This window comes from Elephas maximus, chromosome 17 (assembly GCF_024166365.1).
Source record: "Elephas maximus indicus isolate mEleMax1 chromosome 17, mEleMax1 primary haplotype, whole genome shotgun sequence".
Classification (NCBI taxonomy): domain Eukaryota; kingdom Metazoa; phylum Chordata; class Mammalia; order Proboscidea; family Elephantidae; genus Elephas; species Elephas maximus.
This window is the reverse complement of record NC_064835.1, coordinates 88,747,853-88,764,290: the sequence shown is the minus strand read 5'-3', so window position 1 is coordinate 88,764,290 and position 16,438 is coordinate 88,747,853. Positions and strand designations below refer to the sequence as shown.

The 16,438-nt window shown below is 49.0% G+C and overlaps 1 protein-coding gene across 1 annotated transcript in view; it reads right to left on the bottom strand.

The window, feature by feature from the left end:
* SNRNP200 (small nuclear ribonucleoprotein U5 subunit 200) overlaps positions 1-16,010 on the bottom strand; it is a 33,344-nt gene extending 17,334 nt beyond the window's left edge. The window contains exons 1-20 of the mRNA XM_049856741.1: positions 15,842-16,010; positions 15,190-15,353; positions 13,332-13,503; positions 12,395-12,587; positions 11,868-11,923; positions 9,942-10,040; positions 9,436-9,588; positions 9,204-9,303; positions 8,946-9,082; positions 8,291-8,374; positions 7,900-8,073; positions 7,323-7,460; positions 6,965-7,120; positions 6,157-6,327; positions 3,435-3,628; positions 3,100-3,223; positions 1,749-1,898; positions 1,383-1,493; positions 738-869; positions 290-478 (exon numbers count right to left, since the gene is read on the bottom strand). Coding sequence (XP_049712698.1) covers positions 290-478; positions 738-869; positions 1,383-1,493; positions 1,749-1,898; positions 3,100-3,223; positions 3,435-3,628; positions 6,157-6,327; positions 6,965-7,120; positions 7,323-7,460; positions 7,900-8,073; positions 8,291-8,374; positions 8,946-9,082; positions 9,204-9,303; positions 9,436-9,588; positions 9,942-10,040; positions 11,868-11,923; positions 12,395-12,587; positions 13,332-13,503; positions 15,190-15,353; positions 15,842-15,886 — 2,742 coding nt within the window. The 5' untranslated portion in view covers positions 15,887-16,010. The remainder of the gene's footprint in view (positions 1-289; positions 479-737; positions 870-1,382; positions 1,494-1,748; positions 1,899-3,099; positions 3,224-3,434; positions 3,629-6,156; positions 6,328-6,964; positions 7,121-7,322; positions 7,461-7,899; positions 8,074-8,290; positions 8,375-8,945; positions 9,083-9,203; positions 9,304-9,435; positions 9,589-9,941; positions 10,041-11,867; positions 11,924-12,394; positions 12,588-13,331; positions 13,504-15,189; positions 15,354-15,841) is intronic.
* Positions 16,011-16,438: the final 428 nt, after the last annotated feature.

The window sequence follows — 16,438 nt, the reverse complement described above, 5'->3', positions numbered from 1 at the left end:
TGTGGATCCTTTAAAAGTCAATTCCCAACTACAAAGATATACTGTATCATTTTCTGAGAGTTTGTGGTATTTCATCATAAAGACAGAGTCCTTTGTAAGATCTTGGTAACAAGGGAAACTATGGGCCACAGACCCAAGAATCTTCTGAGAGTTTGCCTACAATGAAGAAGATGGAGGTGCATGGATAGGTGACCCTGGATGCTTGCTGCCCAAGAGCACAACAGGGACCATCCCCAGGTACCTCAGCTGACCTAGGACAGGCAAGAAGCTCCAAGGGTGGAGCCCCTACCTTCGCGTTCTGGACATTCCCCAGCACGATCTCTGCATTGAGCATGTCAGGCAGCTTGGACACCATCTGACTCTCAATAGGGAGCTGCTGATTGAGCAGGGACAGGTAGTACTGGAGCTCTCCATGAGACGTGATGAGTATGCCTTCACCCTTGGTGTCGTACTGAGGTCTTCCGGCACGTCCCAGCATCTAGGTCAGAGACAGTACACCAAGACCTAGGCCACAGAGACTCTGGGTTTGGTTCAGGGCCCCTACCTGTAAAACTCGGCCTTCGTTTGGTCTTGCCCACACCCTTCCATTTCACGTACAAGGGCTATGCCACAGAGCTTCTGGGTCTGGTTCAGGGCGCCTACACTGTAAAACCTGCCCTTCGCTTAGTCTCTCCCACATCCTCTCATGCCACGCACAAGGTACCTTTCCTCGCTGAGAATGAACACAAAGGCTCTACCTGCAGAATGTCCAGAGCTCCCAGTTCTGTCCAGCGCCCCTTCTCAGGACTATACACCTGGGTGCCTTTGATGATGACTGTATGTGCAGGGAGATTCACACCCCAAGCCAGAGTTGCTGTGGAAACTAAAACCTACAGAGGCAAAGCCAGGTAAGAAGGAAAACAGCTATCATCATCAGAGGGTTAGTATCGCTGGCGTCTCTAAGCAGCTGGCCTCAGAGCTTCCAGCAGGACTGAGGTCTCAATACTTGTTAATACAACATAAAGCATAAACAGTTCTTCATCTATTCACCAATTAACATTTCAAGGTTCCAGAGGTACATGAGTCATAAATGCAGACCTATATATTAATCAACTGAAGGTTGGAAGGCGATTGAAGATATAGGCTATCCTGACATTGAGAACGAACAGGATCCTGACCTCACAAACCCATGTTTGGAGCTCCATTGTTACCAAAGCGCTGGCTTTGCTCCTCAGACACTTTTCCTAAACTCACTCATCTTCCCTTCTACACTGTTAAGCTACGCTTATTGTCCCTGCCACAGCCTTTCCGAGCCAGAGACAAACACACGGCCCAATCTCTGACACTTCAGGTCTTCTGAAGCCTGAGCCACTTGCTCCCCCAAAAGCTTTGTCCTCCCTCACCTGGATGTGTTTGTCAGCAAAAAGATCCTCCACAAGTGTTCGGTCAACTCTGGTCATGCCAGCATGATGAATGGCAAAGCCATACGGCAGAAGGTCCTTCAGCTCCAGGTTCTGTGGAACAGAAATAGAAGTTAAGGAGGGGAGCCTTCATGTGGGAGCTCTCCCAAGGAATAAGTAAATACCTTCGTATCAGAGCAAATAAAATGAGAGCCCACCTTCTGACCTATCCCACGGGACCACATCCACGTCATCAATCTTACCCACATGAAACAACAGCACCACAACACAGGCCTAGGGGAGTCGTCTGGGACCTCCAGCAGGCCAGTCACCTGGTGGGAATAAGAACCTGGGCCTACCCCTCCTCACCTTGCACTGTTCAGCTTCAGTCCGAAGGACTTCTGTGGAGGCTGAGCCCTCTCTCAGAAACAGACCCAGAGTGTCCTTCTCCAGACACATGTCCCGGATGGCCCTGGCCGTCTTCCCAGTCTCTTTCCGGGAGTGGACAAATACCAGTACCTAAGCAGAAACCAAAGTTTGCTCTAGCCCAGAGACAGGCTCCACAGGCACTCTCCAAGCCCCAAGCACCACCCAACAGGAAGCAGAGGCTGCACCATGGTACGGCCAGAGGCCAAGGTCTTGAAATGAGGAGAAACTGCAAGAGCGAGAGCAAACTCAGGAGAAGCCTAGCAACAGAGCTGGCAAGACTCTAAAGAGTCCTGGCTGGAACTACGAAACTAAATATAGTATGGATGCAAACTCAGGAATCTCAATTAAGAATTTGTGTTCAAGCACCTACTAAAATTCTAAATCATATGAAAAATCTGTCTGCAAAATATCAGCTATAACATTACATGAAATGAGTATAATCCTCTAGGAAAAGACTTAGGAAATAAGTCCTCACATGAGACTGGTAACCACTTTGTGGAAAATAAAAAGTCCTCCAAGTATTCAGTGCCAAGGAAAGATTTCTATTCATATACGCTCATATGCTTCTTTTCGGCAAATGAAATAAACTATCACTTTTCCTTGCTTTTTCTTTGTTAACGTGGTTAAATTCTGCGCTCAATTAAAGAAACTGTATTAGACTAACTTTTGGTAAAACGTCCTTTCACTAGTTTTTATTTTTCATCGTTATTTTTAGTGCAAGTCACCCCAAAAATTTTACGTATGCAGTCGTATAAATAAAAGCACACTGTCCTACAAACTCAGTAATGCAGACAGATAAACTGATTATCTGGGCCCAGGGCTTTCCTTTTCAGGGTCTTTTGAATTACAAATTCAATTTCTTTAAGAGTTATAGGACTATTTAGGTTATCTATTTCATCTTAGCTGAGCTTTAGTAGCTTGCGCTTTTCTAGGAATTGGTCCATTTCTCCTAACTTGTCAAATTTGTAACATTCCCTTATTATCCTCTTGATGTCTACAAGACATGTAATGACATCCTATCTCTTTCACAATAACTGAGGATTTGTGTTATTTCTTCTTCTTTGTCAAGCTTGCCTGATTGTCAGTAAATCAAGAATTCATAAGGACAGAGTTCAAAACTCACAAGGGACCATGAACACACCTCAAAACTCACAAGGGACCATGAACACACCTCAAAACTCACAAGGGACCATGAACACACCTCAAAACTCACAAGGGACCATGAACACACCTCAAAACTCACAAGTGACCATGAACACACCTCATAACTCACGAGGGACCATGAACACACCTGGTTTTTTCCAGCATGCTCCATGATTTTCTCATAGACTATTTCATTCATGATCTGGAAACGCTTGATGGCTTTCTTCTCTGTGATACCCACATAAGTCTGCTCCAGAGGCACTGGGCGGAAGCTAGAAGCCCAACAATTAAACAAGTGAAGCTTCTGGCAGAGAATACCAAGAGAGTAAAACAGTCCTCATGGCCCCAGAAGCCCATGTATCTGAGATTCACACAGCAAAACTCAAAGGCCCTTTTAAAACCAAATCAATAGAGCTCTTTGGAAAAGGGGGAGGAGAGCAGGAAGGTTACCCTAGTTTAACTTTCCCCAGTCTTCTCTTATACCTGTTATCAAAGTAGAAGAGGCCCTTGGCAGGATCGACACGCAGAAAGGTGGCCACATCTTCGTAGTTGGGGAGAGTGGCACTAAGACCAATGAGTCGGACATCTTCTTGAGTCATCTCAATGTTTCGGATGGCCCTGGCCACCAAAGCTTCCAAGACAGGACCTCTGTCGTCATGGAGAAGATGGATCTCATCCTAGGAACAGGAAGGGCAGCACACTGACTCTAGGACTACAGGAATCTAGCCCCCTTCCCTGAGACTAGTGCCATTTTGTAGGCATATAACCCCATTATATAACCTAGTAAAGAAAAGAGAGCATTCCAATTCAGGACTTGTTACACACCCAAAGACTAAAGATAACATTCATCGTGAAAAACTCAAGGAAATAACCATAAGCTTTTTTGCCCATGTTCAGTGAAACACAACAACTTACAGTAACAAAATATGATACTTCAGGTAAATGAGCTCCTAACTCTACTCAAAAGTAAATTTTTTTACTAAAATGGAAGCTTCTGATCAGGCCATACTTACATGAAGTTATCTTTACCAAGGACCCTTACCAAGGCAGTTATCCTTACCAAGAACAAAAAACAGTATGCATCAAATGGTAAGTTCACATGGTCTAGACCAGTGTTTCTTAAATTTTAGCTTGCATAAAAGCACTGACAGGTTTTGTTAAAATGAAGACGGTATTTCAGGAGGTGTGCGGTGGGGCCTGAGATTCTGCATTTCTAACAAGCTCCCATTCAACAATGCCCTGGCTGGTCTGCAGGTCGGGCTTTCAGCAGCAAGACTCTAAAGCCAAGGGTTGGCAAACTTTTTCTTAAAGAGCCACACAGTCAACATTTTATGCCTGTGAGTCATACAATCTCAGCTGCAAAATAGTCAACTCTCCAATGCACAAAAGCAGCCAAGACAACACACAAACAAATGGCCCAGCTGCGTTCCCAAAAAACCACTTTACTTGTAGGACAGGTGGCCCGAGTGCCAGTCCCTGCTCTACAGCACAGGAAAGCAACGTGGAGGGTCCTCTGACGCACAGTCCATCATTCCCTTCTGGGTGCTTCTGCAGCTACAGAACACAGAACCCTGGCTCCTTTACTCCGTGAACAGAAGCTACTAAAGCCCTGTAATGCTCTCGGAGGACACAGTTAGCTTTCCGCTCACTTTGATTTCAAAACATTTCAGACAAAACAATATAAAGAGTCTGACGGACACCATGCACCTACTGTGAAGTTTCTCAGTTACACAGATTTTCATTTAACGGTAACAACGAAGCCCACTAAGGAAAGGCCCTGAAGAAACAGTCAGTGTTAGCACGCCCATCTCCAGGACCGGTCTCCACACTCTGTAAGTGTGCTCTCCTCCAGGACTAGCCTATACACCCACGTAAGCTTGTCCTCCCCGACCAGGACCAGTCTTCACACTCTGTAAGTGTGCCCTCCTCCAGGACTAGCCTATACACCCACGTAAGCTTGTCCTCCCCGACCAGGACCAGTCTTCACACTCTGTAAGTGTGCCCTCCTCCAGGACTAGCCTATACACCCACGTAAGCTTGTCCTCCCCGACCAAGACCAGTCTCCACACTCTGTAAGTGTGCTCTCCCCCAGGACTAGCCTATACACCCACGTAAGCTTGTCCTCCCCGACCAGGACCAGTCTTCACACTCTGTAAGTGTGCCCTCCTCCAGGACTAGCCTATACACCCACGTAAGCTTGTCCTCCCCGACCAGGACCAGTCTACACACTCTGTAAGTGTGCCCTCCTCCAGGACTAGCCTATACACCCACGTAAGCTTGTCCTCCCCGACCAGGACCAGTCTTCACACTCTGTAAGTGTGCCCTCCTCCAGGACTAGCCTATACACCCACGTAAGCTTGTCCTCCCCGACCAGGACCAGTCTTCACACTCTGTAAGTGTGCCCTCCTCCAGGACTAGTCTATACACCCACGTAAGCTTGTCCTCCCTGATCAGGACCAGTCTCCACACTCTGTAAGTGTGCCCTCCTCCAGGACTAGTCTATACACCCACGTAAGCTTGTCCTCCCCGACCAGGACCAGTCTACACACTCTGTAAGTGTGCCCTCCTCCAGGACTAGCCTATACACCCACGTAAGCTTGTCCTCCCCGACCAGGACCAGTCTTCACACTCTGTAAGTGTGCCCTCCTCCAGGACTAGCCTATACACCCACGTAAGCTTGTCCTCCCCGACCAGGACCAGTCTACACACTCTGTAAGTGTGCCCTCCTCCAGGACTAGCCTATACACCCACGTAAGCTTGTCCTCCCCGACCAGGACCAGTCTACACACTCTGTTAAGTGTGCCCTCCTCCAGGACTAGCCTATACACCCACGTAAGCTTGTCCTCCCCGACCAGGACCAGTTTACACACTCTGTAAGTGTGCCCTCCTCCAGGACTAGTCTATACACCCACGTAAGCTTGTCCTCCCCAACCAGGACCAGTCTACACACTCTGTAAGTGTGCCCTCCTCCAGGACTAGCCTATACACCCACGTAAGCTTGTCCTCCCCGACCAGGACCAGTCTTCACACTCTGTAAGTGTGCCCTCCTCCAGGACTAGCCTATACACCCACGTAAGCTTGTCCTCCCCGACCAGGACCAGTCTTCACACTCTGTAAGTGTGCCCTCCTCCAGGACTAGCCTATACACCCACGTAAGCTTGTCCTCCCCGACCAGGACCAGTCTTCACTCTGTATGCGCCCTCACCAGGATGACCAGCCGCACCAGCTGGGTGTAGGTGCGCTCTCCGCCCTTTCGAGTGATGATGTCCCACTTCTCGGGGGTGCAGACAATGATCTGGGTGGCACTGATCTCTTCCTTGCACAGCTGGTGGTCCCCGGTCAGTTCAGCAACAGTGATGCCATACGTGGCCAAGCGCTGGTGATAAAAGGTATGTCAGGCAAGAGGGCTTGAAGGGGGCCACATAACCTTGCCTTTTAGTCTGGGAAGTTTTAGCCCAGGGTATTGAATAGCTACCAACCCCTCCAGTAACTATCAAGTGAGTCAGATTACATAAGCATATGCTCCTAAAATCAACCCAGCTTTATACTCAGGCAAATAAAGCAAGCAGAGATCTGAGAGCTCTGCGCTCAAGGGGGGGAAATGGAAACCAGCAGGTAACCAGGACCATCCCTCAATAATGGAAATGATCCTGCTATGGAGAGCATGAAAGAGACAGCAAACCCCTGTAAAAGTGCAACACGGGCTCAAGACAGTTCTGCTTCAGAAACTCTGTCCCTGGGCCAAGTCCCAACTTTGGAATGGGAAAAAATATCACTGCCTAAGGTATTCCAGAAACGCCCTAATACAAGAAGCAAAGCTGCACCATGCCTGTCTCAGTACTTCGACAGCTGCACTCAGCGTCTTCAGCAGCAAAGTTCTCCTCCTTCACCTTCCCAAAGCTGCCCACCAACCCCCCCTCACCTTCCCGAAGCTGCCCACCAACCCCTCACCTTCCCAAAGCTGCCCACCATCCCCCCTCACCTTCCCAAAGCCACCCACCATTCCCCCTCACCTTGCCAAAGCTGCCCACCATCTCCTGCACCAGGGAGCGCATGGGAGCAACGTAGATAATCTTGAAGTCGTCCACGTTGATGGTCCCATCCATGTTGATGTGTTTTCCTATCTCTCGGAGCATACACATCAGGGCCACGTTGGTCTTTCCTGCACCCTAAGTCAAAGGCCACGGATAAGAAGCCACATTTACCTGGTTATGCTCACTGCCCAAACTACCGTGAGCTTTTCGCTACAATAGAAAATAGAGCACGTCGTGGGATTTTTGTTTTGAGGGGGGGTGGGCAGATGGAGAACTAGCCTGCCACCAGAAGCACAGCCCACATTCCACAAGAAAACACAGCCGGGGCAGTGCTTACGGTAGGCGCACACAGCAGCAGGTTCTCGTCTGTCTCCAGGGCAGCACGGTAGAGCTTACTCTGGATCCGATTCAGCGTTTTGAAGCCCTCAAATCCGGCCTGGGCATATTTTGGCAGCTTCTCCACTGGAAGCAGTTGCTGAAAGGAACAAATACCACTCACGTCAGCTTGGCAGCACTCCTGAGCAGATTGTTTCTGCAGGGCCGTCAGGATTTCATTTCCTGGCAACCTCCCTGCATAACTCTCCATGGAAGGCCAGTCCAGAAAGACCAATAATGTCCCCCGGGCTCAAGATCATAATGGGAAAACCCTGAAGCAGCTTCTACCCATTGCTGTCAAGTCGATTTCGACTCATAGCGAACCTACAGGACAGAGAACGGCCCCATAAAGTTTCCAAGTAGCGGCTGGTGGATTTAAACGGACAATCTTTTGGTTAGCAGCCACTACACCACCAGGGCTCCTTCTGGTTCTGGAATGATCTGTCTATGAGACACGGCCACGTTTTGATCAGTGGGTTGAAATCCAAATTGGAAGTGAGGTGAACTGAGTGCAAAGCTAAGAAAAGCAATTCACTCACTTCTTCTGAACCAAAAGGCTTGGGCTTCAGAGCAGGCACATGCACCTCTTCATAGCCCTTGCGCTGGCGACGGAAGGACCCATCAGGGAGCTGACAGCGTTTATTGGCCATGAAGTGGCTCCCCTGGGTAAAAACCAGGTCCTCCAAATCCAGAACCTGCCGTGGGGCCAGTGCCTAAGGATATGAAAGACAAAGACACAGAGAGAGAAGACACTCAACAGAAGAGCTTTCTGTGCGTCACACCCCTGGAGCCAACCCCGGTAACTAGCTCTTCACACAGACAGCCCTGGAGCCACCCCCGGTAACTACCTCTCCACACAGACAGCCCTGGAGCCGGCCCCGGTAACTACCTCTCCACACAGACACCCCTGGAGCCAGCCCCGGTAACTACCTCTCCACCCTGGTCCAGATCCATGGTCTCCAGGTCTGTGTCCATTCGGGACTGACGCACACGCTCTCTCCGGCACCTTTCCTCCTGTAGTTGGAGAGATAAAAAGAACTAATAATTGTCTGCCATCCTAGCTTCTTGTCCTGTTCAGTGCCTGTTTAGCTAAGCTTGACTAACAAGATGCTGCCTAGGAAGTCCCAAAACAGAAAGACTGCCTTTCACGTTCAGATACCTGCCACAGAGACCACCAGGATGATCAGAGCAAACAAGCTTCTCTAAAGCGACAACGTGCAATATAAAGATGTCAGAAGTACAGCCTCTATAACTCAGCATCGACAGCTACCCCAGAGGTGCAGGAGTGTGGGTTCTGTGTTAAACTAACACTTGTGTTCCCTGTATTTCAGTTTTTTAAACAGAGAGTGGCCCACAGAGTGCTGGTGAGGACAGCAGCTTGATGGGTTCTCAACCACAACCAACGTGAATGCATCCATTCTAATCTGTGCCCACTGACAAATCCCAAAGAATTCAGAGAAATACATCACTCCTTAAACTCTCTCTTTTACGAGGAATTGAGCTTACGTTGCAATCTTCTACCCAGTTTCCCTTTGTCAAAGTAAACAATCCAGCTCAGAAATCAGACAAACCAACCAGCTCTCACCCGGATCAGATCCTCCTTCTCAGTTTCATGGAGCTGGTAGAGGAACCTGGACAGCTCTGGATCAGCTTCCATCTTTCCCATGATCCTTTCCTTTTCAGGTTCGCTCTGGGCACTGGCCAGCAGGGTACAGTACAAAACTGCCAACATCAAAAGAAAAAACGGAACCAACCCTCAACCTAGGTATAGAACGGAGGAGGGAAAAGCCAAACAGGCGCCAAAGTGTAAAAGCAACACAGCCTCCATCGCAGGCCCACTCACTCATCATCCTGTGCTGCCGCAGCACTTTGATAAAATCGAAAGTGTTGAAACCAAGGAGCAGGACAAGCTGGTTCTCACACTCCCGGTCATCACTGGCTGTCTGCAGGGAGAAAGCAACACCAGCATGAAGGACGCAGCCATCTGCTTCATTCATTGTCCCCGTCTTCTAAGATCACTGAACACAGAAACGTGCAGAACAGAACCACAGAAACCCTGTCCTTCTTGGCCACACCTTCAGAATCTCCAGCACTTCATCTGCTTTCTTCTGCGACACAATGGCGTCATCGTAGAAACGGCTGAGCTGCCGCTGCAGCCAAAATGCATCAATGTCCCGAGGGTGCAAATCCTTCTTCTTGGAACTCATCAGTTCACCTGAGGCTACAAGCTAGAAAAAATAATCGGGTACTCAGTTCACCAGATCCATTTGCCCCAAGTGCTTTCTCATCACCTGAGGCAAAGTCCTACACTCCATCCCGTAGCTGATATTCTTCTCAGAGTTTTCTACCGGGAAAAACTCTGTGACACTGAGTTTACACTAAGATTTCATCGACACACGCCTGGGGAATGAACGATAACTCAGTAAAAACCTTAACAAAATCACGTCACTAAATGTTCATCATGGCTCACCCTATCAATAGGTTGCTCGATAAGTAACGTATAACAGGACGCGGGCATGGGGAAGGAGTCCTGTCCCCAGAAATGCCATAGCCTTGCAGCAGCAGGAAAGAAGGTACTTACGTTAGCCGAGAGGGTGCAGCGCACAACTGCTTCATCCCCTTCCATGTCATCGTCAGACGCCTCTTCTCGAACCTCCCCGTACACGTCTTCATCGCCTTCCTGTGGAGATGGTCCCAGCCTCAACCCATAATCAGGAGCTGATCCTGGCATCACCACAGAACCTCGAGTCACCCAAGATTAGCTCCATGGTTACAGCAATGGCTTTGGGGACTGCCATGGATTGAGCTGTGTCCCCCCATATTTGTCTAGGTCACGATTCCTGGTATTGTATGATTCTCCATCATTTTCTTATCTGATATGATTTTCCTACGTGTTGTAAATCCTATTACTACGATGTTAATGAGATGGTTTAGCAGCAGTTATGTTGATGAGACCTACGAAACTGGATCGTGCCTTAAGCCAATCTCTTTTGAGATATAAAAAAAGAAAAACAAGCAGACAGACATGGGGGGACCTCAAGCCACCAAAAAAGAAGCACCAGGAGCACAGTGCATGCTTTGGACCTGGGTCCCTGCACTGAGAAGCTCCTTGATCAGGGGAAAATTAATTACAAGGACTTTCCTCCAGAGAAAAAGCCTTCCCCTGGAGGTGACACACTGAATTCAGACTTCTAGCCTACTAGACCATGAGAGAATAATAAACTTCTCTTTGTCAAAGCCATCCATTTGTGGTATTTCTGTTATAGCAGCACTAGATGACTAAGACAGGGAGGAACCAAGAGCTTACTGAAACCAAGGTGAGCCTTATTCCAGAGTACATTGAACAGAACGGCCTCGCTATTCTAAGTCTGCCTGGCATGGATTCATCGGATGCTTCCACTCTCGCTTCTACTTCTCTCCTTAGGCGGCCACGAGGGCGGACAATGGAATCACAGCCTCTCCCTCTCATATGCACAATCGGTACTTTAAAAAAAAAAAAGGCTATTAGGCTAACAGGAGAGAAGAGCTACACAGAAGCATGCTTAGAAAGCTGAAACTGATGCAGAAATGTAGAGACCACACTGTATGCACAATACTGTATTTTCAGTACTTAGGCACAGCGTCACATTTCAGGCAGGTACTTAATAAATAAATAAGCAAATAAATAATATTTGCTAAACGAATGAGTTCCTGTGAGAAAAACATTCTTTTAGCCTGCTACTACTTAAAATTATAAAAGCCCGCAACCATAGTGCAGAAAGGGGGTTAGCAGTCATCCACTTAAATCATCTGACAGAAAGGGCCAAATGACCTCCCCAAAATACAGGACTGAAACACAGATCTCCTTCTTGGTCTCAGGTTCAGTGCCCTCCCTTCTTGCTCTCCCTTGTTATCCCTTTTTCCTGCCCTTACATAAAATATTCAAGAGCTGGCATTTTATCTTTTAGGAGCCAAACCCATTCACTGAGAACTCTAAAGCAACTTAAAACTTTTTTTTCAAGTGCCCGACTCATGCTCGTTTGCACATATTCAGGACGTTCTGGTGAGCTGGTAAACGTTAACCCCGGCGGTGGCTTCAACTGTGACTTATCTACTCAGGGTAAATACGCATTCTTCTGAAACTGAGAGTAGAACACAGTAGTGAAAAAATAGAAGATTACTATGGCAGTGAGATGAGAATGCAAAAGTTAAACGACAATCTTCTAATTTCGTAAGAAAAACAACAGAATACACCGTCAATGAAGGTATTCACTGGACTTTACCTCGTCTTTCTTTTTGTGGTTCCAGCTGGTTTGTTATAAAACATTATTAACTTAAATTTGTTTTACAAAACCTGAAGATAACTAACAGTTTTTTGGCAAAATCATACTTAACGTCTAAGTTTAACGCTCACACAACTCCATAAAATGTATGTAGCTCAAACTAGAGAGCGTCTTTACACCAAAAGTCGTCCCACTACTGTGAGAACTTCAAAACCGAGAATACACTGGGTCCATTTATCACTCACCTCTTCATCAGACTCAAACTGCACATTCACACCGTATGTCTCGTCAATGTTGTCATCTGAAACGATGAGGGATGATAAAGAAGGGGCAGTGGACGGCTAGTGGAACAAGAGGCACCATGGGGCTGACTTTCTCAACGGCCTGATTTGACTCTTATCAGGCTAGGTCTGTGGTCTTCGGACTCAGGAACACAGACACGTCAACACAGGTCATCAACAGAGCTGCCACCTGTGCTGCGGCTGCAGAGGCCTCCTCCAACCTGCCAACCTTGGAGTCACCCCTGCTCCACTTGCTCAGTCACTCAAGCCCCAGGTTCTGACCAAGTTTTCTCCCACACTCCATACAACACAAGGGTCTCAGGAAAACCCACAAGAGACAGCTGTTGGAATCTAGGAATTTTGGTGTCCATCAATCATAGCTCTTCAGTAAATACCAAAAAGGTCATGGGAACTCACTAACACTTAAGGTTTTAGTGAACGATGCTGTAAGATGCACATTTGGGGGTCAAGGACACAGGGACCTCGGTTACCCATGTTCTGGATCTCCTTGTCTCCACCGTAGTCTGTGATCTTCTTGCCCAGGTTCACCAGCACGTGGTATCTGGTATCATCTGTCTGACCCAGCAGCAGGTCAATCTCCTTCCGCCTCTCCTTGTCCCGCAGCTTTTCGTTCTTCAGGACAGCTAGAACTTCATCAGCTGCACCACAGAGGATATCGCGTGGCTGGTGGCAAAAAGCAGAGACAATGTAGAAGGATGACACGCAGACCATCGCTGACGAGCAGGATGTGAAGAGCTGCACCTCGTCAAAACCTGCAGGATCCCAGGCCCAGACCAGGGTCATTAACGCTGACCAAAAATGCCACTTGAGTCACCTAACTGAAGAAACATCTATGTGCTTCTAAAAACCACAGGTAGCTGGTCTTAGGAAGCAGAAGGATACAACCTCCACAACAGTCTGCCAGGTCTCCAGGTGGTAAAGGCATTCTGCAGTCACCCCCGCCCCAGCTCACCAGAGTTTTGGTAATTCTTTGACCTCATCTCCTTTACCATCCACTTCACTGGACCCTCCAGAGACTCACGGTCCTCAACTTAATCACACACGTGTAACAGTTAACAGCACAGCTTCTGGAGACAGACTACCTGGGTTCATCCTGGCTCTGCCAAATACAACCTCTGTGACTTGGGGAAATTACTATTCTGTGCCTCACGTCACTCTTCCGTAAAATGGAAAATGAGTATTAACTGCACCTTATCTCACAGAGCGAATGTGAGACCTAAAAGAGAACAGGCACGGAAAGCGCCATCCCACATGAAAAAAACGGTCACTTAACGTGGGCCGCCGTTATTAGTCCTTCTGCCAACTGGTGTGGCCCATACAGGCAGATCCAGAGACAAGGCTCTTCAGTGATCCCAGCTGTGACCTTCTCCCTTCCAAATGCCGGTCCTCACGCTCTGGCTGCCTCACCTGGTCCCCGAGCGCAGCCTGGATGAAGCTGAGCAGCACCTCATAGGTCTCCCGGGTCTCCTTAGTTTTGGGCTTATAGATGATGCCCACCATCTCGTCAATGCCCTCCGACAACAGGGTATAGCCCTTCATCTTGTTGATGTCATGCCGGTCCTCGTCACGCTTTCTTCGCCTAATGGACACACAATATGATGTTCAACAGAGAGAAGCTTCCCTCGCCAAGCGAAGGCTAAATCAAACCCACACCCCTCTTTTTCAGTTTTGTGATACACACCTATATCTGAAAAGAGAAACCTGTACCTCAGCAGATGATTCCCACTTGACCTTAAGTCCCTAGCACGAGACATTTCTTGATGGGACTCATCGACAGAAAAGGAGCCCTATGGTGCACCAGCTGCGCTAATCGATACAATGAGATAGCCTCCTCATTCATTTAAAAGAATCACTTCGTATGAAGATCTTATGTAACCTGATCCTGGCTAGTTTTTCACCTCTCATAGACATTTCCTTTTCCTAGCCAGAGAAACGGAAGCTCCAAAGGAATCCACTGCTCTTGACTCCTGCGGTGTGAGGACTGATTTTATGTGGCCTTTCTAAGCATGGTCTCATAACTTCCACCAAATGACTGAATGTGACTACAGAAAGAAAGTGCTTGTGGTCCACCAAGGGGACTGGACAGCTTGCTAAAAATGCAAATAAGGTGTGTGGCACCCGTGGGGGTGGAACCACGCACATATGGTACGTGGCCCCCTAATGAGGGGACTATCAGTTTTGCCATCCCACCATGCTTAAAATGAGCTCATCCCAGAACAGAGCGGGGCTTCACTACCACCAAGAAGAAGAGATGGGAGCAGAGTGCATCCTTTGGACATGGCGTCCCTGCGCTGAGAACCTCCTAGACCCAGGAGACAGAGAAAGAGAGCTCCAATGTCGGAGACAGTGCTGCAGCAGGGAAACGGCAGCAGCAGAACCAGGAGACCAGCACCAGACAACACGGTAGCCACTGCAATGAGTTATCGAACTCAGCAGAGCAGCAGACAGCTCCTGAGAGGGCTGGCCGGTGTCAGAACTGGTAAAAAGACTGGAGGATCAAGGGCTGTCTGACCTCCATCTCATAGCGATCAGCTGGCTGATGCTGATGGTGAAGCTCTCCCTAATCATAAAGTGAGACAAAAAGAAGGGTGACACTGCCACCATGCCATTCTTACAAACTCCCAACAAGGTACAATAAAATTGGAAAAGAGGTCATATGCTGCAAAATGGAAAACTAATAATCTATTCACTCATTTCAAATATAACTACTTTAATCAAAAGTGGGCCTAGGAATTTTTGAGACTTTATCACAGAGAATGGAGGAAACACAGAGATGTTCGGAAAAAAACGGTGAGATAAAGTTCAATCATTGTCTAGGTTTTGAAATACCTCAAAAAGTAAAGAAAACTAAAAGGAAACAAAGCACCTTTAGTAATATGACCACTAAATGTTAGTTGTAACAACAAAATAGCTGGGAGTAGGCAAAAGCAGAAGAAAGAAATTGAGGTGAAAAGTTAATAATGGAAGAAGAAAAGTTACTGAGACAAGGAAACTTGAAAATACCCCATAAGAAAAGATCTGTATGTGGACCAGAAAGAGATTACTAAAAAAAAGTAACAAAGAGTTATTTTCCACTGCAAATGTACTCACCTAGGCCAAAGACCCTTTAGCTCTTGCGTTCTGTGTTTACCTTCACTAAGATAATTTAATAACCACCGAGGTGTCACCTTGCACCAAGCATTTCTGCAAAATATACTTGAAACTCAAATGCTAAAGAAAACACGGGCTCTAAATGTGAAGAAAAAAGCTTTCCCTTGGTACTCACTTGGCTCTTCTCTCCTCCTGCATCTGCGGCTTGGTCCGCTGAGCTTTATCCCCCATCCGGGTGCCCTCCAGCTTCCCAACCAGAGACAGCACCTCTCCTGTGGGTTCATCGCGGCGGGTGCGGTCAATGAGCGAGCGGTCAGCTTGGAGGACGAGATTCGAGTTCTGGAAAGATCACATTGTCGGAGCTCTGACGTGAACAGGGCCAGCTGCTAATTACGGGGACAAGAGCTGGTAATACCTCAGGACGGGCCGAGGCCACCAAGTGCTAACAGTCCCCAGACGGAGTAAATAAACAGTTTCCTTCAGAAGCGACGGCACCGCGCGAGACTGCGGCGGATCAAGGGCCGAGTTCGGCTCTGGGCTCGGCCCGTCGAGCGACCTGACCCCCCGCCGCCCACACAGCGCGCGACGGCCGGCCTGGGCGGCGAGTGTCCGCAGGGCCCGGCCGGCGCTCAGGGGCCCGGGGAAGCCCTCCGAGGAGGCCCCGGCCGTCCCGCCCGCCAGGCCCAGCGGGCGCCCACAGGCCGTGCAGCCCCACTTGCGCCCGATTCAACCTCCCTCCACCTTCGCGGCTCGCGCGCCGGCCTTCCTCGGCCTCTCGCTCCCCACCCGGCTCCCTCGCCCGGAGTCTTCCCCTAGCCCTCACGCACCGCTTTGTACTCGTACTGCAGGCTGCGGGCGGTCACATCCGCCATGACTGCAGCTCAGCCGGGCCCTCAGGGCTCCGCGCCGCCGCACCACACGCCGCGAACCGCCGCTCCCGTTGCCACAGGCCGGAAGACGCAAGAGGGACGCCCGGAGAGGAAGACGGGAGCTCACTTCCGCTTCCGGGTCGCGCGCAGAGAGTGTGGGGAGGGCACGTCTCCGAGAGGTGGGCGGGGCTGGCGCCTCTGAGTCTCCGGTTCCCCGGATCCCGCGACCCCTGCACTCTGGTTCCTGCGTCCCTTCCGTCGGCCTTCTGGCGCGGCGGACTCAGTGACTCTACTTCCCCACCCCCTACCTGCGGCCCTCAGGTCGTAACGGAACGTACACCTGTCCAGCCCGCTGTGCTGACCTAGACCCTTCTCCACCCGCTTCTTCCTCTGACTCTCGCCCTGTGAGGTAGGCACTCTAGGAGACTGATCACCCCCTTCTCCGCCTGAGGAACCCGAAGCACCCAGCGAGCGGGAGTTAGTCTGTGTAATGGCTACTTTCCTTTGGGTTCCGCAGCTGTATTTAACTCAGAATGGATCAAAGACCTAAATGTT